At 36.1% G+C, this 22,179-nt stretch overlaps 1 protein-coding gene across 1 annotated transcript; it reads left to right on the top strand.

The window, feature by feature from the left end:
- Positions 1-7,200: 7,200 nt before the first annotated feature.
- RASD2 (RASD family member 2) lies at positions 7,201-20,855 on the top strand. The gene is made up of 3 exons (XM_026693334.2): positions 7,201-8,300; positions 15,939-16,218; positions 17,867-20,855. The coding sequence occupies exons 2-3, from the start codon at positions 15,948-15,950 to the stop codon at positions 18,394-18,396; spliced, it is 801 nt and encodes a 266-aa protein (XP_026549119.1). The 5' UTR covers positions 7,201-8,300; positions 15,939-15,947; the 3' UTR covers positions 18,397-20,855.
- The last annotated feature ends 1,324 nt before the right edge of the window (positions 20,856-22,179 follow it).

Raw genomic sequence — 22,179 nt, 5'->3', positions numbered from 1 at the left:
ATCCCTGTCCTATTTATTTCTTACAAAAGATTCTGGAGAATAGGTATGTGAGGTATTAAAAATAATTTTATCCCAGCAATGCTGTATACTGTAAGCTCTAATTACAAGGGTCTTGGGTAAGGTAGGCATGGAAAAGACAAATGCTCCTGGCAAAATAAAAGGGCCCAAGGCAAAAACAACAGGAGATCCAGCCATTTGGCTTGTGTACAAGCAGGAACAGTGCTGTGCTTGTTCAAAGTTGTTCTGTTTGGGCTGTTTGCTAGTTCAGTGTAATGAGCACCAGTTTCACCTTGTCATACTAAGCAACATGACCTACTCAAAGCTGATTTTGCATAAGCTATGCTTTATCATAGCCTTGGGTATTAGCTACTGCTCTCTTCAGCCAGCCATATTGTAGTAGAGAAGACATTTCTCTACAGTTTCCTTTTTCTTCTGAGTTTACACATGGAAGGAAAATGTTTTGACTAAAAAATTGCCCATGATGAAAAAGAGAACTATTTTCTAAAGTTGGATATGGCATATAAATTTAATAAAATTTTCAAAATATTTTAAATAAAAATAAATACAAAAGACAATTAGACAAAAGGGAACCAAACAACAGATGACCTGTCCAGGACCTCTACTGTAGAAAGACTTCCAGAGGAGGTATGGTGGATTGAACAAAGTTCTGCAAAAGCATTGTCTACTACCAAGTCAGTAGATGAGTTCCTTGGAACCTTTCCTGCTAAGTAGAGTTCAAAAGAACATCCACCTGTGTTCCAGAGAGCAGGAGAGTGGTTTTCTACAGGTTTGAGTGCTGGGAAATGAAGACATTAGCCAACTTTCTCATAACCATGACATAAAGTTTTGACACTTTTAATCACTTTTGAAAATAATCTATTAACTGTCTTAAAGCTATCAGCGACCTTTTAGAATGACACATTTGAAAATTGTGAGTTTTATCTTGGGTGAGTTTTATCTTCAATTCTCAAGAAAAGAAAAAAATATTTATTTTATATTTGACCTTTATTGTTTTTATAAACAACTCAAGGCAGCAAACATAACCAATGCTCCTTCTTCCTCCTATTTTCCCCAAAACAATAACCGTGGGAGGTGAGTTGGGCTGAGAAAGAGTCACTGGCCCAAGGTCACCCAGCTAGCTTTCATGGCTAAGGCCAGACTTCAACTCGCAGTCTCCCAGGTTTTAGCTTAATGCGTTAACTACTAGACCAGCAAAATAAAAGCTAAATAAGATTTTGATCTAAGAAAATTATAAATGGATTAATGGTGCAGATAAATTTAAAATGTTGGTTTTTATTATAAAAGATGGAATTAGCTATAAAAATAATTAACTTCTCATGGGTAATGGATTTTTGGTTATCCTGACAATTACAAATAATACAAAAAATAACCGATGATTTTAAAGACTGAATGGCAGACGAAAAAAAGTACAAGCCTGATGTCAACCCATTCTACCTGGTCAGACAGGGAGAGAGGGTGCATGGTAGACTCCCTCGGTTAAAGATTTTGACTGGCAAGATCTAGGAAGAGACCTATTACCTCCATCTTGTGGAACATCTTACCTTCACAGGTGAGGTCTTCTGGCTTTCTAGAAGAGCATGAGAATCTGGCTCTGCCAATTGGCATTGGTGTGTCTGTCTGTCTGCCTTAGTGGTGGGATTCAAATTTTTTTACTACCGGTTCTGTGGGTTTAGAGTGGCCTGGTGGGCATGGCTTGGTGGGCGTGGCAGGGAAGGATACTGTAAAATCTCCATTCCCACCCCACACCAGGGGGAGGATACTGAATCCCATCCCTCCCCACCCCACTAATCTGATTTCCAGCTGCAGGGCAACAAAAGAAGACCCAGCCAATCAGCTGGGACTCAGGAGGCAGAGAATAGATGGGGCGGGGCCAGTCAGAGGTGGTATTTGCCGGTTCGCTGAACTACTCAAAATTTCCACTACCAGTTCGCTAGAACTGGTCAGAACCTGCTGAATACCACCTCTGGTCTAAGAGTGATGTACAACCCTGAAGGCACTCCCCTCAGCCTTTAACCTTTTAACCTTTAAATTTCTAACCACTAATTATAATTTGGTTTTTAATTCTATTTTAACTGTTTTAATTATTTTTTTACATTGCTGTATGTTTTTTATTTGTAAACCACCCAGAGTCACTTGGAATGATATAAGCATTGTAGAAATTTGATAAAATAAATAAATACTTGGACTTACAAAATGAAACAAACCATTATAATATCAGAAATATTAAAAGAGAACTTTGAATAATGAAGCCAAAAGTTAGTAACTGTAATATTAACACCATCAGAAATGATGCTGCTTCTATGGACAGACTATGTCTAAGATGTTAATGAAGCCATGGAACAAATTTTATCTGAAAAAAATAGACAAACAAGAGGCCAAGAGAATAATTTTGAAAAGGACTTTTTATTGGATATACAAAAGAAACTGGTTGAAGTTTTAAAAATTAAATGAAAAATACTACAATAAATCAAGAGGGTAACTTGGAAAATATTTTCTTATTGAATGGACAAAAGAGGGTTACTAAAACCTTGAAAAAGTCTGTGTGAGGGGATAAAGAATTGAAGAGAAATCAAATCCTACAGCAATATTTGGTTGAATTAATGTTTAAGATTGTTAAAAGTAAAAGGAAAGAATGTTAGAAGTTAAAAATAATATCAAATACAAACAATATTTGATTGAATTAAAGATTAAGACCCTTGCAAGTAAAAGAAAGGAAAACTCAGATAAAGGTTTATTTGATGAAGGTTAAAACAAGATATGTTGTTACTTCTGGCAACCCTTTATGGATATTTTGCTGATAAGAGAATTGAAAATATATATATATATATATATATATATATATATATATATATATATATATATATATATATATATATATATATATATATATATATGTATGGTGTTCGGCTTGGTTCGGGTATTTTCCCACGTCATTGTAGTTCTTTTAAAGTTGTAGTAACGTTTCAGCAGAATCTCATCTGCCATCATCAGGCTTCTGTATTGTGTCCGTCTGTGAGTCAGACTTTTACAGTAGTTTCAGATTTGAATTTGGGGCAGCCTATTGCTGTGCCAGAATGGTTTTTTCTTCATCCTGATTGGTTGGGAGTCTTGGTCTGTGTTTATTGGTCTCGGAGTTTGCTGTGTTCTGCTTGATTGGTGTCTCTAATATCTTCTGTCTGTTTTTTGGCTCTTTTTGTATCTTGATTGGCTGGCAGCATTGTGTTGCTTTAATGGAGGCCTTTAGTGCAGCTTGGCTTCGGGTAAATGGACGGCTATCATTAGTTAGGAAGCTGGGTTTCATCTGGGTGCCTGGTTGGGGTGTGTTTGACTCACAGACGGACACAATACAGAAGCCTGATGATGGCAGATGAGATTCTGCTGAAACGTTGCTACAACTTTAAAAGAACTACAATGACGTGGGAAAATACCGAACCAAGCCGAACACCATACATGTAAGTACCGCGAAAACTTAAGAAAACAAATATATATATATATATATATATATATATATATATATATATATATATATATATATATATATATATATAATTAATAACAATTAAAATCCAAAGTGAAAACAGAAAAAAAGAAGAGCAGGAAGAAAACGGGGAAAGGAAGCAAAGGTAAGATAAAGTTGGTTTATTTGATCAAGATTAAAACAAGATTTGTTGTTACTTCTGGCAACCTTTCTCTTGATTGTTGATTTTATGCCTTTGCTTATAGATAAGGGATTGCTATGGGATGAAGAAATATCTGTAATTCTGTAGGGGTGGTAGAGTTACTAAATTTGTTTATATTGGTAATAAAGATTGGAAGCCCCTTTTATATATATTTTTATTATATTCTTTCTTTTTCTAGCTTTTTTTTTGCAGGTGTGATTCTTTTTTCTCTTGTCTTTCTCTAAGTTTAGTTTGTATTAATTTTTACTATTGTAATCAAGATTCTTAATAAAAATTATATTTATATTAAAAAGGATTTCTACTAGAGATCACACACATTCTTTTCAATCTGCTTGATGAACTTCTGTCTAGAAGCATATTTTAAAATAATCCAACAGAAAGTCCATATAAGGTATTAAGAGAAGTTGCCACCATTCAATTGTTTCTGTCTCGGTCTACTTCAATTCCTGAAAAAAGTCACATCATACTCTTAATATATAGTTTGCTTAAACCTGATTTACTGCATGGCTTATATGATACATGAGCATATTCTTCTGCAAACCACAGCTTATCTTCACATAGTTAGTGAGAACACAGTGTCCTCATCTGGAAGAAAGGGGGAATAAAAATATTTTTCAAGGTATTTTTTAGTCATTCAAAAGAAATCAATGTTCTTACAAAAGGACAGTACTAGACAACGTGAGGCTATTAAGATCATTTTCAATCACTTGAATCACACTTTCCTTGATTTTCAAATCTGCTTGAAGGTTTGCTTCAAATTCATGCTTAGCTACTTATAATTTTTCTCATTGTTGCCTCTGAAGCCATTTAGATGTCAAGCAGAGAAAGATTTATGAGTTTTATTTTCCAACACTGTTGCTAGAGCAGTCAAAACAACACAGGGAAAAGGATAACCCCTTCATTTCCTTTGTCCGTCATGCTGACATATCTCTTTGATGGAGAGAATTGTGTGCACATAAAACTTACATAATTTGCCAAGAAAAGCAAATATGCTGAGTCACCCATGCATCCATTTGCTATGTAATGCCTGGAATCAGCCACTTTGAAATTAGTTCTCCATCTGTCGCCAGTATTAAAATGCTTCCTCACCACCACCACCAATCTCATCCTCCAGTAGCAAAGATGAATTGGGCTTTCTTACTGAATTCTTCCTTTTTGCCCTTTTCAATTTTATAACAAGATTCACACATTCACACATTCATATTTGACTAACTGTTGCCTTCTGAGTGTAACCACAATTAGCTGGTTCATGCTATATGCTAAGTTATAAATCATGATATATCTACTGTGGCTAAATTCAAAAGGAACACTAAGCAAAAACCAAACAAACCCACATTACAGTGTATCCAGTCTATGAACTGATCTTCTCTGTCGTGTAGATTGGCATCTGTATTAAACTTCATTTTAAATGCGGTGAATTGCAAACCAGAGTTTTAAGCTAATTTTCTTATTACAATAATAGATTTATGGATGAGTAACTCTTATTAACTTATCAATAGAGCTGTTGTAATAATATGGCTCTGTGGCTGTAAAATATATACTCATTTTTAATGCATAATTATGTAAAATCATATTAACAAATTTTTATATTACCCCCAAATGTGTCAACTAACAGGATAGGATAAAATCATATGAGTTAGAATAAAGCAATTGTTTAAAAAACAAAGTTACTCCTTAATTACTATGAGAAAAGCACTTTTTGCTTTGTGCTTCAGACAGAGACAGATCATATATTCTGGTACCATCACAGCTCGCATTCTCCTAATCTCAGAAGGAACAGTAGTGAAAATGCCAATCAGTTGTCTGCGCTGATAATCTCCCATTTTCCTCGTGGATCAAAAAAAGTCTGTACTCCTTGAAGTCAGGGGTGGGATTCTACCAGTTTGCACCTATTCGCTAGAACTGGTTGTTACATTCTAAGCAGTTTGGAGAACCAGTTGTTAGAAGAAATTACTGGCCTAATCCTGTAAGGAAGGCAGGAAGGAAACATTCTGGTGTTGCTTACAGAAACTGCCTCTCCGTTAACCTTTATTACATTCTTGACAGGACTAGACATCCTGTCTCAGGAACTTCTCTGGAGTTTTCCCCTCCTTTGCTGATACTTTGCTTGTGTGGAGTGACCATTTAAAGTTACAATGGCACTGAAAAAAGTGAGTGATTATCATTTTTCACACTTACGACTGTTGTAGCATCCCCACAGTCATGAGAGGCCAGGTGAGGAGATGCGTGCCTTGATGTGAGTGATATTGAGTTGGCCACACCCAGCCAATAACCAAGCCATGTCCACCCAGTCACATGACTACCAAGCCATGCCCACCACCTAAGCCACACCCACAAAACTGGTTGTTAAAAATTTTGAATCCCACCCCTCCTCGAAGTCAGACATTCCAATTTCCCAGTTCGGACCACATGAATTGGGTTAGGTCATAAATAAATCTTACTCTATTTTAGCATGGTCTATTTTTTTTTTCCTATAGGTAGTTGCACTTTGGTCTTGTTGAACTTTTTAAAAAGCTGGATTTTATTAGTACTTGTATGAGACACCAGCAGAAAATCCCAAGGTGCGGGGTAGACTGGAACTAAAAGGAAGAAAAATCCAATTACTTCTATGTGGTAGCAAAAAGTATATGGACACATTTCTTGGAGTCAAGCCTTAAGGACTACTTATTTGCTCTAAATTGGAGAAATAGACGTGTTGTTCTACCCTGCAACTATCTCAAAAATGCATTTCTTCATATAAATACAGTCCTCTATGATTCTTTATTTTCAAACAAGAGGACTATTTTTCACAACTCAATAATAAGATTGTCTTAGAGGCATGAACTTTTTGGCATCACTTCTGATTTTTGTATAAAGCAGCACTGGTATCTATATTTTATGTTTATTTTCTTAAGTTTTATGTTTATCCTAAAGTTCTGATGTCTGATCAGGGTTTATTCATCTGTACTAATTTTTTTGGAAGATTAGAGAAAGTTTAAATTGCTATCTTTTTTTTTTTTTTAGCTTTGATGTAGTTTTGCTTTTCCATTTCCAGGCTCTTCCATTATTACATGGAATCAAAATTAAAATGGAAAAGCTAAGATGGCTTAAAGTTTAACATCTAAAGCAGAAAATTATTAACAAGAAAATAGAAGCCCCCTCTGTTCATCTTCTATGCCTCCATGTGTCATTCAGCTTCCATTGAAATGCTTCTAGCTACTTATGCTACATTGTCCACTACAGATTAGGATGATTTCTATGGAAATGTGTTGACCAACTCTCCAATACATAACCATGGTAATGAGCTGCATGGATTCCTCAGAAGGGAATTAGCCTGGAAATGAAGTTCCAAGCTATTTCTGATTCTCAGCCCAATCTAACTCTATTCATGAATTATCAGCAGAATGTACCCGCTTCTGGTTAAATACTGAAGGAGATTGGCTGGGTCAAAAGACAAACCACAGCTTTTAACAACAGCATGTCCTTATTAGGCTCAGCAGTTACTTTGATTCCCTTTAGCAGGAAAACACCAGAGGAGAGAAATGTTCTCTGAATTTGTCGGCTGAAATAAAATCCAGAGCCATAGTGATCTATTACTTATTTTGCTTTTTGAACTTGAGTACTGCGGGAGAGGAATTTTGGCTATTCAAAAAGCAAGCACTCATATACTAAGAGATCATTACGATAGCTATTAAGTCCCTCTTTGGGATAAACAGGGAGGAAAGAAGAATTTCCATTTTATTTTTTTTAAAAAAACTTTGTTTTGATACAAAATCTCCTACTGCTCCTTCCACAAGATCCCACCCTCCTGGCAACTGTCCCTTAACAACAACTGATGCTGACTGTCTTCAAGAGAAGAGTGAACTGATTAGCTACAGGAAGAAATGTGAAGTTCACCAGCAGCTGAAAGGGAGAAGAGGAGACAGGAGGCAATTGTATCACAGACACGAATGCATCACTTCATGTACTGAAAAGCAGAAGCAATCTTAGCATTTTAAAGTATCTTAATGTTTATCAAAAGCAAGGATTTTTTGATTGAGGCTTTTGTGTTATTGTGATTATTTTCTTGTTATTTATATTATTGGTTTCAGCTCTTTTGCTCTTCCATTTTCCTCTTGAAAATCTGCACAAGAGGGAGGCAGAGGTGAGGGAGATATATTGACCAGTTTCTATGGGTAGATGTCACAGCAAAGCTCTCAAATCAACCTTCTGGATTTGAAGTTACAAAGCTACAACTCTGCAAGGAAGAGACTGATAGCTCTATTTTGGAGTAAACTAAAATGAGTGGGTAGGTCTTCTGCACAAGAAACCCCAATCAAACATTCTTTCTTTGAGTCCAGAAGACAAAGGGGCAGAGTGCTGATTCCTGAAGAACAAACTTTTGGCCATGTGTGTCTCCTGATTCAGCATAGGACAGCCACTGAGGCACAGTTGCCCTTCCCTCCGGGAGCCTGTGAGCGGGTGGGGGGTGGGTGGATTGGGGTAAAGAAGCAAGTGACTTGGGCAAGAAGCATCTGGCTCGGCTGCAGCAGCTGCTGCAGCAGCTGCTAATTCAGTCCTCTGAACCAAGGCTGCTGGCTGCACCTGAATCAAATATTTCCCTTCTCAAGGAAGGAAAAGGTAAGTGATGAGCTTTGTATCTTTATTATACCTTGGAACAATAGCTACCAGCAGTAATGAATGTTTCAAAGGAAGACATTTAAAGACTTTCTAAGTAAGATGTGTGTGTATGAGTGACACACACACACACACACACACACACACACACAGAGGGAGAGAGGGAGGGAGAGAGAATTTAGATTTGCAAAATTTGTTGCTGGGTTCATAACTTAAATCATTCAAGAATGACAAAAATTGGGAAAGAACAGGGGCTTGCCTGTTCCTCTTATAAATGCTGTGCATTTGTTTGCTTTGGATGCTCATGACAGAGCGATAGTCCTAAGGAAGGGAAAGCCAACTATTTGGGCTCAATGAGAACCCGCTGTTTTTTCAGGCTTTCCGACTCTCTGCATGTCAATTTTGGGTGGATTACTTTTATTCTCACTGTGTGTTTTTAGTACCACCATTTTATGAATGCATGCTCTTGAGAAGATAACTGCTTCCCACTACACTTTGACTATAGACATAAAATCAAGATATGATACTAAAATCATCAAGGGTTCAGAACTACTATAGATTAAAGGCATAATAAATACATATGGAAAATACGTCATCTAAAGACCCATAATAGGGGGTCAGTTGTTGTTTCCATTATTATAAATTAAATGGAATGAAGAGATGAATAAAGGTTCCACAAAAAAGGAGAAATGGGCACTTGTTTTAGAAAGTAAACCAACTATCTACTGGCTCATTGAGAATTGTTCTCTTTTTGCATCATTGTCTTCATCTTTCCTAGAAAACTAGCTTTTGGCCATGTGTGTCTCCTGATTCAGCATAGGACAGCCACTGAGGCACAGTTTGGAAGAAAATATTGTCATTGAACTTGTGGGAAAGGTTGTGATGTAATAAATTGCCATTAAAAGTAAAGTAATGGAATTAAAAATAGGAGCAGGGGGAAAAACAGTAGTTAAACTTGGAGCAATTAAATCTTCAAGCACTCTTCCTTTACCTCTTCAATGCATCACAAATGCATGCATAGTTAACTGAATCACTTAATCAGAAAAGAAGAAAAACAGAGAAGTGAGAAATGGGAGTATAGGCATGGTACATGAAAGACTAAGCTATCCTCAAGTATGGCTTCTCATTTTTTATTGGACTCTTCAGAGGCCACACAAAAAGGCTGCAGCAGTCGATGTGCTGAAGAATCTGAATTGCTTTTGTAGATAGGGTGCTCTTTTGGAATCAGTAACAGAGCAAATGGAATTGGACAGCCAAAATAAATACAAAGCAATGCTAATAAATCTAAATTGTAGTAAGAAGGGTTTTTTATCCCTTCTGCACGGATCCCTCTATTTTTGATATTTTACTGTCTATACTATACCTCATAAGATATGGTAATAAGGAGTGCATTGATGCTCAGACTCTAGGAGGAATCAAACAATCTCAGTTTAATAGCTAAGTACCATTATCATTATTGACTTTACTGATCTAGGGCAATAATTCATTTTGTTTCCCACATCTAAAATTCGTATCGCTGCGGACTATTGAAAAGGGATAAGTTGCTGCTATTATTTTTAAGAGCTGCAGGTTAAAAACTGCATGAGGTGATGCAAAATGTTTAAATTATGAATGCAGCACATTGCTGTTGAGGTGAAATGTATTTATAGCAATGAAAGGTCCAAACCATGAAGATAAAAGTACCAACAGCTGGTGAGGACATAACCAGCAATTCTGCATAATATACTGTTAAGGTTTTTATTTTGTATCTAGGTAGAGAACATTTCAAATCAAAACGATTAGAAGATAAATGTGTTAAGTATTTTAAACAAGCCACAATCAATTGTTACAGTGAGGTTGAAGAGCAGAAAACAGCTTCAAAATGCACTTTTGATTTCCTGAGATTCAGTATTTGGAATAGATATAAACCTAAGATCTGACCCCTGAAACCTTCTCTGTGTGAATTTAAACAAGGATCAAATATTTTCTACTGAGTGGGAAGGAAGAAAAAGATTTGATCCAAATATTTTTATTCTATAAATATATAGGATAAAACATTATGCAAGATCATAGTTGGAAGGCAGAAATCCTGAGAGAGATCTATGAATAGATTTACATATAACATGGAAGTAAATCTATGTTTGCCATTGGCTGTATTCTTTTAAAAAATGGTTTTCTGATAAGCATATCAGCATGATACTAATATTTATATTTTAATTGTACATTTAATACATTTTACATGCATATATCTAAAAATGCAAAGGCTGGGTTCTATAATTATTAGCTGAGGGTTTGTTCTTTTCTGTCAGAATTCTGAGAGATGTTGCCTACCACAAAATTGTTGCTTAAGAACGATTTATGAATGAGAGTTAGCAAAAATTTCATGTGGGAACACACTATATGTTCACTAGAAACTAACAGATACGATAGCAAATGATTTTTAAAGAACAAACTATAGCAAAGAACCATAACAGCCAAAGACTAAATAATAAATAATAAAGAGTCTAAAATCTCCAGCTGGTTCATTAGTTTTCTAAATTCTGAAGAACCTTGATGAGTCTGTCTAATCAAGCCCGTCTTATCATAACTGCCTCTTTCTTTTGAATAAGAAAACAGTTTGGTAAGGGCGAGATTGTTGACAAGTGATTAAGGTGATTAAATGGTTAGTTTTAAAAGGTTTAATTATCTGATGACCTTGTTTATGATCAATGAGAGGGCCCTTTGTAAGAAGAAAATTAGGCACACTGGGACTTAATTGGGACTGAGCTTGCAATCAGAAGCATATTGATTGAGGAATAGATCTACTAAAATGGGACCTCCTTCCAAATAAACATGTTTTACCAAGCCTATTTGACATTTTCTGGTCTGTACTTCTGAGAGATGTTTGATGGTCTGTACCTAGGTTTTTCATTCCACACTTTCATTCTCATCAAATGATTCCAGCCAGTTTGAAAGGCTATATCAACACCAGGCTTAGGCGACAAGCCAGTCATGAAAAGATTAAAAAATGTCTATGGAGATTCTCAGTCATCCAAGTCATGGTTGTCCCAAAGGTGCTTTTTCAAGAGGCAACTGGACTTTCTGATTTTTCTTTGAAGACATTTCCCTTCTTATCCAAGAAGCTTCTTCAGCTCTGATTGTATGGTGGGGAATGGAAGGATTTATTCTTCTTGCAGACAGCTGGTCATTTCCATTATTTAGTAAGACGCCATCTATCTCCAGTCTACAGCAGACTCCTTTCAACAGTTCCAAGAAGGCTCCACACCCATTTGCACCACTCAGGTGATCCTGATGACCCAGACAAACTTCCAGGTGGCCTCAATGACTGCAAGAATGCAAATGACCAGCTGTCATTTGCAAGGAGTATAAATCTTTCCATTCCCCACCATCCAGTCAGAGTTGAAGAAGCTTCTTGAATGAGAAGTGGAACGTCTTCAAAAACAAAAAAACCCAGAAAGTCCAGTTACCTCTTGAAAAAAAGCACCTTTGGGACAAAGGATCAACCCTTGATCTGAAAAGAGCAAGCCCTGCACTTGCAGGAAAAATGCTAGGAAGAAAAAGTTCAAAGATGTATAAGTACTGTGATGCTGCAAGTTGATACACCCATCCCAAAAGAAACTATTTAGAATAAATTTCTCTGTCTGTAATATGGGAATTTTGCATGTGTTGTAAATATTGGGGAGCCTGGGAAATTTGGAAAATAAATTATATCTTTAAGCACTGATTCCTTGTCATGCTTATTAAAAAAATTCAAGGAAAAGGGTTCATTTTCTTCTTTAGAAGAAACCAGTCAGCAAAGAAGCTTGAATTTGAAGAAAGAAGCTACCTTCAGATTTGAAGAGTTGTGACTGGCCACAGCAGGGAGAGCATTTCTCCTGTACTGAAATTAAGTTTATCCACATTTTTGAATAAATGTGCAATGAGAAGGAAAAGGCACTGCTATTATTTAAATGCCTATAGGAGGACATGGAAATGCCACCACTGGCAAATGTGATTAGCCACATTTTTGTTTTTGTTTTAATCTGAAGTCAGTTTATCTCCAAATTCCTCCTTACAATTATCTACCATAAAATCTGGTGTTGCATCGAGGATGCACAAGCTATAGTTCAAGAATTGTCTGTTGTGCCTCTAAAAGCATCAGCCAAGAACTCACAAAGCTTTCTAAAAGTGGCTCCAGAATGATAACTTCAATGCAAACAAAGAAGGAAATGACTAATTGCATAGTAGTCCATTCATAGTAATGGAATTCAATTAATGCATATAATGTTTCATTAAATTACAATTGCATTCAGTTAAATTTGGATACTGCCTGATCCTTCCATTCCCCACTCAGTCCATAAGTCAAAAAAGCAGACTTGAAAATTGAGGTTTAAAAGGTCACATTCAAAATTAAAAATAAAAATTGTATATTTCAGTGTGGCTGAAAAGAATAAATATTAGGAAATATTTGTTTGAATAAACATGCTTCTGACCAAAAGAAAATTTCTTTAATAAACACGGTTCTTTATTTACTTAAGGCCATATTGAAGAGACCATTTTATTTAATACTTTGAATGGCTTGTTGGTTTCCTTAATTCATGGCATTGATCGGGTTCCTTGCAATTAAAATAGTGCAATCAAATCTATTTAGGACTGATGACTATATGTCCACTTTTGTTTCAAGGGATTTAACTAGATGATACTTTGCTCTCATTAAATTAGGACTGATCCGTACCAGCTATACTTGTCTTCCCATTAGTAAAAATGGGTTATGGAAAGTTTTCTTACATAAATGTTGAAAGAGGGAGAAAGCAAGCATGCATAAACATCTTAGCTTTGTATTCTTCCCATGTCAAATTGTTTCAATTAAGCAGTAGGCAGGTACAAAGATGAGCCAAGAGATAGATGGAACTAAGAGAAATAGTAAACCAGGATAAGTTGACTAACATTGCTCAGACAAATCCCCAATTATCGAGCCTTGGTGCTCACCCAGTAGAAAACCTCTGAAGATTCTTGATTTTGTCTTTAGGATAGGATAGGATAACTTTTTTTCTTTTTTGCATAGGATCACTTTTCAATATATTATTTCTTTCTTTGATTTTATCCTGCCTTCATTTTTGGTCATCTGAAGGCGGCATATGTATTTAATGCTTCCCTGCAACAATAACTGTATGAGAGAGATTGGGCTAAGAGGGAGCAAATGACCTGAAGTCACCAAGAAAGGAATAGAAGTTACTATTTTTCATTTTTTAGCCCAGCACTTTAACTGCTCCATCAAACTAGTTTTCATTTGTTATTCCACTGAATCAGAACTGGCTGTCCCCTGGTTGGATGACATATATATATATCATTGGAATCAATCAGCATACCACATACAGTTCCTATGGTCGTAGTACATGTCTATTTCCCAATCCCCCACAAAATTGTTTGAAATAGACAGATGTTCTTTTTCATGTCTGCAGATTCCAAAATGTTGAGAACTGGCAGATAAGCCCTTGAGTTTATCAATACCCCCTCCCCCTCAGTTGACCATTGATATACAAAAAGCATCATTCAATTAGTGCCCTGGACCAAGTTTCTTCTGCTCATATATAAAAGAAACAACTTTCAACTATTTCATACAAAAGAAAGACTCTCTGCTTCACCTCCCATATCTTTATTTCATGTGTGCATTTGTCTGGTGGTATGGAAAAAAAAACCTGAGGAGTTATGAGGAGGTGATGATACAAGGCTACCTTCTTGCATTTTAAAAACCCATAAAATAAGACAGATTAGGGATAGATCACCATGGAGAAGTTCTATCTATGTGGCCACTAAGAGTTGACAACAACTTGATGGCACAGAACACATCTTTTGGAAACTATGGCACCTGAACCTCTGTGGGGTGGGAAAGAAGCACTGGTTGGATTGAGTTCAGGGAGCAGGAGATATAGTGAATCCAGAGGTCCATCAGTAGAAGATCAGCCTGCATGTACATTTTGGGTGCATTACAGTTCCAAATACACGTTAGCTGAGGCAGAAAGGAATCAGTTTCTGAACATTGTTAAACTTTACAGATATCCAGAACTGATTTTGTACTGATAATGTGACTGCTTGTGGAAATGTCCTAAATTAGCCTGGCACAACAAGAATTATTTTAATCCTATTAATAAAAAAAGACAATAAATGAATAGCTAGTAATCAGACGCCTTTCTATAACATTAAAATATTCCTGGCTGACTCATCATTCAAGCCCACTTCGTGAAATGACTTTCAAAATGTGGCACTGTCTCTTTTCTCATATTGCATTTTAAAATGCTTAAAATGATGTAATTAATTTAAACAAAATTTAATTACCTGAAAGTCTATGTAACTCAAGTCAATCCAATTCACAATACATTGTGAATCTAATGCAATTTGGATGCCATATATGTCAGTGTTACAATTTATATTGGTGTTATAAGTATAGATTTTATAAATCTGATTTTTACCTGGAATCAAATTTATAAAATCTATACTTATAGCACCAAGTTCACAATTCAAATATGAAATTGGTTAAATGGAAATAATAATATTTTTTTAGATGTTTTGATTTCTTGGAATGCAAGGTTAAAATTATGGTATTCTAAAAATTAAAGTTAAGTAGCAATATTATGGATATAAAGTTCTTAGGATATATTTATTTAACTACTATAAGCCCCAATTAAGCTACAGTTAGTCCACCATTAATCACTAGTGCTGAATGCATTGGTGTTACTCCATGTGCTTGCCTTTCCCACACAATAATACTTCTCCAGGATTCTTACCTGAAAGATATTTGTCAAAATAAAGGATCCAAAGATACCTATTATCTGCAAAAACGTAATATTGGATTTCACTGTCACTGAAAAGCATTATGATGATGATGATGGTTGGTCACACAGTCAACTAGATGTTTAGACTGGCTTTGACATTTTCATCCACCTATTAAATCTTTCCCAAAAACTTAGGATAGATAAATGTTATTGTTTGATGGTACTAAAGATATCATTGCAGGACAGAACTTAAACATAAAACAATAAGGTTGGAAGGGATCTTAGAGATCTCCTAACCCAATCCCTGCTCAAGCAGGGGACCAAATGGCTGACCAATCTCTTCTTGAAAACCTCCAGTGATTATAAGCTGTAAGCTGTTCCAAGTAAAGCTACATTTTGCAGTTTACTGATGGTGGTTTTGTCAATGCTGATGGTGTTCAAGTGGTCTCCAGATGTTTTGGATTGTACCAAAGGAGGCAATTACTACTGATACTATCTTATCTTTTGTTTGCCATAATCATTCGATTTCTGCTCTTTCCATATTGCTATTTTCTCTAATTCTTTCTCTTTTGTTCTGCTGTCTCTAGGTACTGCCATGTCCACTATCCAGACTTTTTTTGTCTTTCTTATCAACAATTGTTATTCCTGGAGTGTTATGTGGGAGATGCTTGTCTGTTTAAATTCTAAAGTCCCAAAGTACTCTGTTTATTTTCTATTTTGTGGTCCACCAGTTCTTATTCTGTAGGTAAATGATATTTCTTGCAGATATTCCAATGCACCATTGTTGCTACATTGTCATGCCATTGTTTATAATTGTTTATACTTCATTGTTGTTCCACTGTATTATTCTGACGACATTGTTATTTTTACTATCATTGGTAACAATAGTTCCTTTTTATATCTTTTTTAGATCTGAGCAATGATGAAGACTATGTCCAGTGGGAACTGCACCTTGAATGTGCCAGCCAAGAATTCATACCGGATGGTTGTATTGGGAGCCTCCAGGGTAGGCAAGAGTTCCATTGTCTCTCGGTTTCTCAATGGCCGCTTTGATGACCAATACACACCCACCATTGAGGATTTCCATCGCAAAGTTTACAACATTCGAGGAGACATGTATCAGCTGGACATCTTGGATACATCTGGGAATCATCCATTCCCTGCCATGAGGAGGCTCTCCATTCTCACAGGTTAGAAACATAACAGTGGCAAGTTAAGTTTGTCATAATCAGGGCTGATACACTTTTTGGGAGAAGAAGCAGGCTGGGGGTGTTTGGGAAAATCCAAAGTTAAAAGGAAAATGCAAGAATTGCCCCATATTAACTCTAAATCCTATCTTTAAGAGGCAACCACCAATTTCCCAAAGACTAAGTCAGATGCTTTTGGACAAGAACACTTTGGCCTTGGTTTTCTTGGACAAACAAACTCTTGTGGCATGGCAAGCTGCTCTGAAAACTCAAACATATTTCTAGAGCAGCATGTGATATAACATTAATGTCTATTGTTCAAATAGGACAAAACCACCTTTGTCTGTATGTGAGCCCACCAATGCATCTTTGGTATGTGAGCCCAACATGCATCTGAAATGGGCTTTTCCATTCACAGCTATTGATTCTTTGATATTTATAGAGAAATAGTTCTTGACTCATGACCACAACTGAGCCCAAAATTTCCATTGCTAAGCCAGACAGTTGTTAAGTGACATTTAATAACCCTTTTTGCCACAGCTGTTAGGTGAATCACTGCAGATGTTAAGTTAGTAACACGGTTGTTACTAACTTGTCAGAAGGTTGCAAAAAGTGATCACATGACACTGGGACACTGCAGTTGTCAAAAATGTGTGCCAGTTGCCAAATGTCAAAATTTTGATCATGTGACCATGGAAATGATACAATAGTAATAAGTGTGAAAAACTATCATAAGTCACTTTTTTCAGTCTCTAAACAAATGGTTTTAAGTAAAAAAAAACCTATGTGTATTAAGATTGGCTAAAAATAGACATGCATAATCAATTGAAACCAACTGATTCAACCTTATATTTAATATAAGTGGATCACACAGCAACTATTTTCTTTTTCAGGGTTATCTGCATCAATCATTATATGAAGCATTGCAATTGGACATTTTTTACAGAATATATAAGACAGCAACCACAACCAGATAGTTCGCTGTTAGAATTTAGGAAATTTAGATGTCAAACAATGGCAAGGGAACAATATATAGAGACTGAAATATGGAAGATTGTAACAAGTAAAAATGGAACTTCAAGAAAACATTGGAAGATTGGAAAAGAAATGTTTTAGATACTGAATGAATGAAACTTCACAGGTTGTTCAGCATTTAGTTCTTAGAGTTAGACAAGATAGAAGAAAAATAATATTAGTAATAGTGCCAATTCAATTTTTCACTGAAGAGGATGCCACTACAGAAAAAATAAGGTTAAAATTCCCCTTGATGACATGGAAGCTTTGCAACCTGAATTCATTGCACTGCATTTATACGTTAATGGGTCCCTTAGTTCTGTGACTTCTTAAATAATATCTATTTTATTTAAATATCCCAAATGTTTTTGTTTTATTGCTACTGTCTCCCACCATAACATTCTCCACTTATGCTAGACTTTAGCTTCATCTTCCTGGGTAGTATGGCTTTTGATTAGAAAAGTGTTAGGTATTATGGGCTTTGAACTCTGACAAATAGAAGGCACTAGCCTGCAAATTCTGCCATAAAATCTATAGAATTTATCATAGTTTTGCTGTCTGCTGTTTTTAAGCACATATTTCTGTATGATAAAGGAGTAACCTACTGCCTTTATTATTTCTTGTTGAAATATTGCAGGAGATGTTTTCATTCTTGTATTCAGTTTGGATAACAGAGAATCTTTTGATGAGGTCAAGAGGCTCCAGAATCAGATCCTTGAAGTCAAATCTTGTCTGAAGAACAAAACCAAGGAAACAGGGGACTTGCCCATGGTGATCTGTGGTAACAAGAATGATCATGGTGAACTCTATCGCCAAGTGAGTTCTGAGGAAGCTGAGAAGCTTGTCTCCAGTGATGAGAACTGTGCATACTTTGAAGTCTCAGCCAAGAAAAACACCAACGTGAACGAGATGTTCTATGTTCTTTTCAGCATGGCCAAACTACCCCATGAAATGAGTCCTGCTCTTCATAGGAAGATCTCTGTGCAGTATGGTGATGCTTTCCACCAAAAGTCCTTCAGGATGCATAGGGTCAAAGAGACAGATGCCTATGGCATGATTTCCCCCTTTGCTCGTCGACCCAGTGTCAACAGTGATTTGAAATATATAAAATCCAAAGTCCTCAGAGAAGAGCAAGCAAGGGAGAGAGAGAAATGCACAATCCAGTAAAAGAAGCTCCACTGAGAAGGAGTCCATCGCATGCATGCAGTGCCTTAAGGAAAATGGCTGAAGAGAGACAGTCTGAAAATATTTACTGAGTCATGGGTGATAACAGCAGTCATGAAAATACTTTGGCTAGAGCATTGTACCATTTCTGTAAAGATATAAATAAATTAAAACACAGCATTGTAAATACTTGAAGCTGCTATGGTAGATACTGTAACTGCCATACACAGCCCTTATTATTTGGTCTTTTGGTTTTTGTATTTTTTTAACAAAAAAACCCTCTTAGTTTTCTCTTTTTGTTTTCCTTTGTTTCAAGAAGCTTCAAGGTATAAAGAAATTTGAATTTCAATTTTATACAAAAACAGTTAAAAGACGGGCCTGATTTGTACAGATTTCTTGAGTAGCCATTTTGCAGGAGACAATCTGATAACAAGATGGAAATTGGTAGTTGTTTTCCTCCAATTCCTCATCCAAAGAAAATTCAAACAGTTTGAGGAAAATATACTTTTTTGTGCCAATGATAATTCTTCATTGTGTCGATACAAACACTACATTTCATAATTTTTCTCCGTTTTTGCAAATAACAAAGTGTTTTAATTAATGTGTGAATTAGTTGGCAAGTATGATCTAGAAATATCAGCTGATTTTTCGTTACATGATATGTAAATAATTGAAATGTATGTAATGTAAGAACCAGCACACCTGTTTCATGTGATTTTCTGTTCCTAAAAAAAATCATATCTGTATACTTGGAAACTTATTGGAAACGTATTGTACACCCATCTAAATCCCATTCCTTTTTATTCTACAATAATGATTCTGCTTTCTACCATACCGGTAATAATGACATTGGATATGCAATGCCAGGTGTTATGCTCCTTCCTCCAACTTTCTCACATTAAAGTTGTAAACCTGTGGAGATTAATTTGAGAGTAAGTCCAATCGAATTTAGTATAACTTTATATAAACACATGAGATTATGGTACAAATCTCTAGGCCAGTGTACACCAAAAATGGGAGTAAAAATTTAAGCATTCATTGCTGAACAAAGCCTGTACTTTGTAGATCACATGCTTGACCAAGTTATTATTAAACAATGATATTTATTTTTCACTAAAAATATCTGGCCAGCAGCTACATTTTTCCCATTGTTCAAATGGCTGAGAAGTTTTTGGTTCCTTGTGTAGCTCTTTATTTGCAAAAAGAGGGTTCAGAGTTTAAATTTAACATGACTGTCTTCCAAGCCATGTCCATTGTCTATGTACCACAATACTGAGTGCACCATAATTCAGAGTGAGTGAGAGGTTATATACTTTTAGAATAAAAACATAGCTTTTCTTTCCTCAACCTGCTGCCTTTTAGATCAATTGGGTCTATCTGGAATTCCTTGGCCTTTGCAAAACATCTGGAGGGAACCGAGTTGAAGACATCTGATGTACCTATCTCCATTTTAGAACAAAAAACAAAAACTTAATATTGGTGGATTTTTCCAGACAATCTACTTACCAGAATGTTTGTGGAGAAAAAGAGCAATGTCAGAATCAGCTTGGTTTGTTACTAAAAGCCTACTTCATTAGCTTGTCTGACTCTTGAATAATTCTTAGTATCTATAGTATCCACGTGAATAGGAATTAGATTTTGTTCTGAGCCAGCTGCCTAAATGTCTTTCTTCCTTTCTTAGTGTTCTTCTTCTCTCTCTTATTTCCAGCTATGATAATTCTCTGCTCATAATCATCATATATCAGAACAGAATTGAATTTTGCATACCTCAAAATTATTAAGAAGGTTTGAACCCATTTGTCTTGAATAGGGAGATATTGTAAATAATGGAGGCACAATTTTGCTAGCCCAGGTCCCTCCTGCCCCCATCAGTCTCAATTACGTCCTTCCTTCCTTCCTTCCTTCCTTCCTTCCTTCCTTCCTTCCTTCCTTCCTTCCTTCCTTCCTTGGTTCCCATGGACTAATACAATTTTTTATAAAATTACCTCAGACATGATTGTGTACTGTAATGTATGTGGTTGTATATGCACACACGTGCCTAGCAGGGAGAAGAGACACTTCAGTCTCATATTGTTAACCTACTGTCCACAATGTAGATTTCTAAAATGTTCTCTACCAGCCCTTGAATATATCACACCTCTGTGTAATATTATACCTCATACACTGTACAAATGTGAATACTACTGTGTGCTTTAGTTGGCAATGCAAGCTTTGTTGGCATAAACAAAAGTTCACTCTGATATCTAATAATTAAGTAAGGTGAGTATATGTAGAAGTTTTTGTGGGACAAAATGGTCTCCCATCTACTTCCACAAGATTACGTACTTCCTTCTTTGTTATATAAAATTCAATATTGCTAATTTCCTAGTGCCATTTCAGCCATTTATGTCATTTTGAAAAGATTCTGCATTTGTATAGATGTTTTTCTCTCTTTCTTTCGATAAATGTGGTCTATTTATTAACTGTGTCCTGGATTGATTTATTTTTTAAAAAATGTGATCAGATAGCTGATTTGCTCTGGGTGGCAAGCTTGTTTAATAGCAAATTACCATGTATCGAATCACACAATTTACAAATCTACAAGTTTACTTACACATTTGCATCAAAAATTGTAGTATGTTATGGATGCTACTGATGCCATTGTTCTAGTATAGATTCATAGGAATGTTCCAGTTGAAAAATAATTATTCAAATTAATGGATGGATTCTCAGGATCAGAAAAACAATTTTCCTCACTATAGACATTGTAACAGTGGTGCAATTCAAAAATTTTTACTACCAGTTCTGTGGGCGTGGCTTGGTGGGCGTGGTAGGGGAAGGATACTGTAAAATCTCCAGTCAGAGGTGATATTTGCCGGTTCTCCTACTCAAAATTTCCACTACCGGTTCTCCAGAACTGGTCAGAACCAGCTGAATTGTACTCTGCATTGTAAGGTTTCTTATCAAAGGGGAACCCACACAGCCATATAAATGTAATAATCAATTTAAATAAATAATAGTCATTTACCACCATAGGAATTAATGCTGGCTAAAGGCACTGGGAGTTTCCATCAAACTGAACTAGGTCAATCCTGATTGAAGGATAACTTTGGAAATAAAAAGAAATTTTGCTTCTGGAGACCAGAGAAATTTGTCTGAGGCAGCCTGAAATCTGAGACTACATGACAAGAGATACCCTGCCCTGGTTTCTGTAGCAACCAACATTTCCTAAGCAATTCCACAAAATGATGACCACATCATCAGTCATGCCTGCAGGAGAAGAAAAGCAGGAATATTGAAATCAGATCCGTGTCTTTTATCTACTGCCCAGTAGAATAACTTCAGACAGCTCACATTTATGGAAGAACAGAGAGGATAAATAATGTTTACTTCTCTTCCCTTCCTTGCTGCTCTTATGTCATTGTCACCCGAAGCCATTCTTACCATGAGTGGCTTGCAATTATTGCTACAATTCTTAATTAACATGATTCATCAACTGCAATTATATTAGCAAGAGTTACATGAAACAGAATCCACAGAGCCTAAGAGGCTACAAAATTAATGAAATTGGGGGTAGGGGAGATGGACTCCCCCCTTATTTCAAGGTATTAAACATTGCTTGGTCCAGGCTATCTCAAGCTATCTCAGGTCATATCCACTTACATGGGGTGGGGTCAGTCCAGGAGCAAAAGGATTTGAGTTCAAAGTCACAGTCAGCTATGAATACATTTTGTCTCACTCATCATTAAAGTATTTGAGAGATAACCTTATGTAATGACCTGAGATCCCCAGAAGAAGGGTGAGATA

This window comes from Notechis scutatus, chromosome 6 (assembly GCF_049901735.1).
Source record: "Notechis scutatus isolate UNSWTSFEM ecotype Mainland chromosome 6, rNotScu1.2, whole genome shotgun sequence".
Lineage (NCBI taxonomy): Eukaryota > Metazoa > Chordata > Lepidosauria > Squamata > Elapidae > Notechis > Notechis scutatus.
This window is presented reverse-complemented; position numbering and strand designations above follow the sequence as displayed.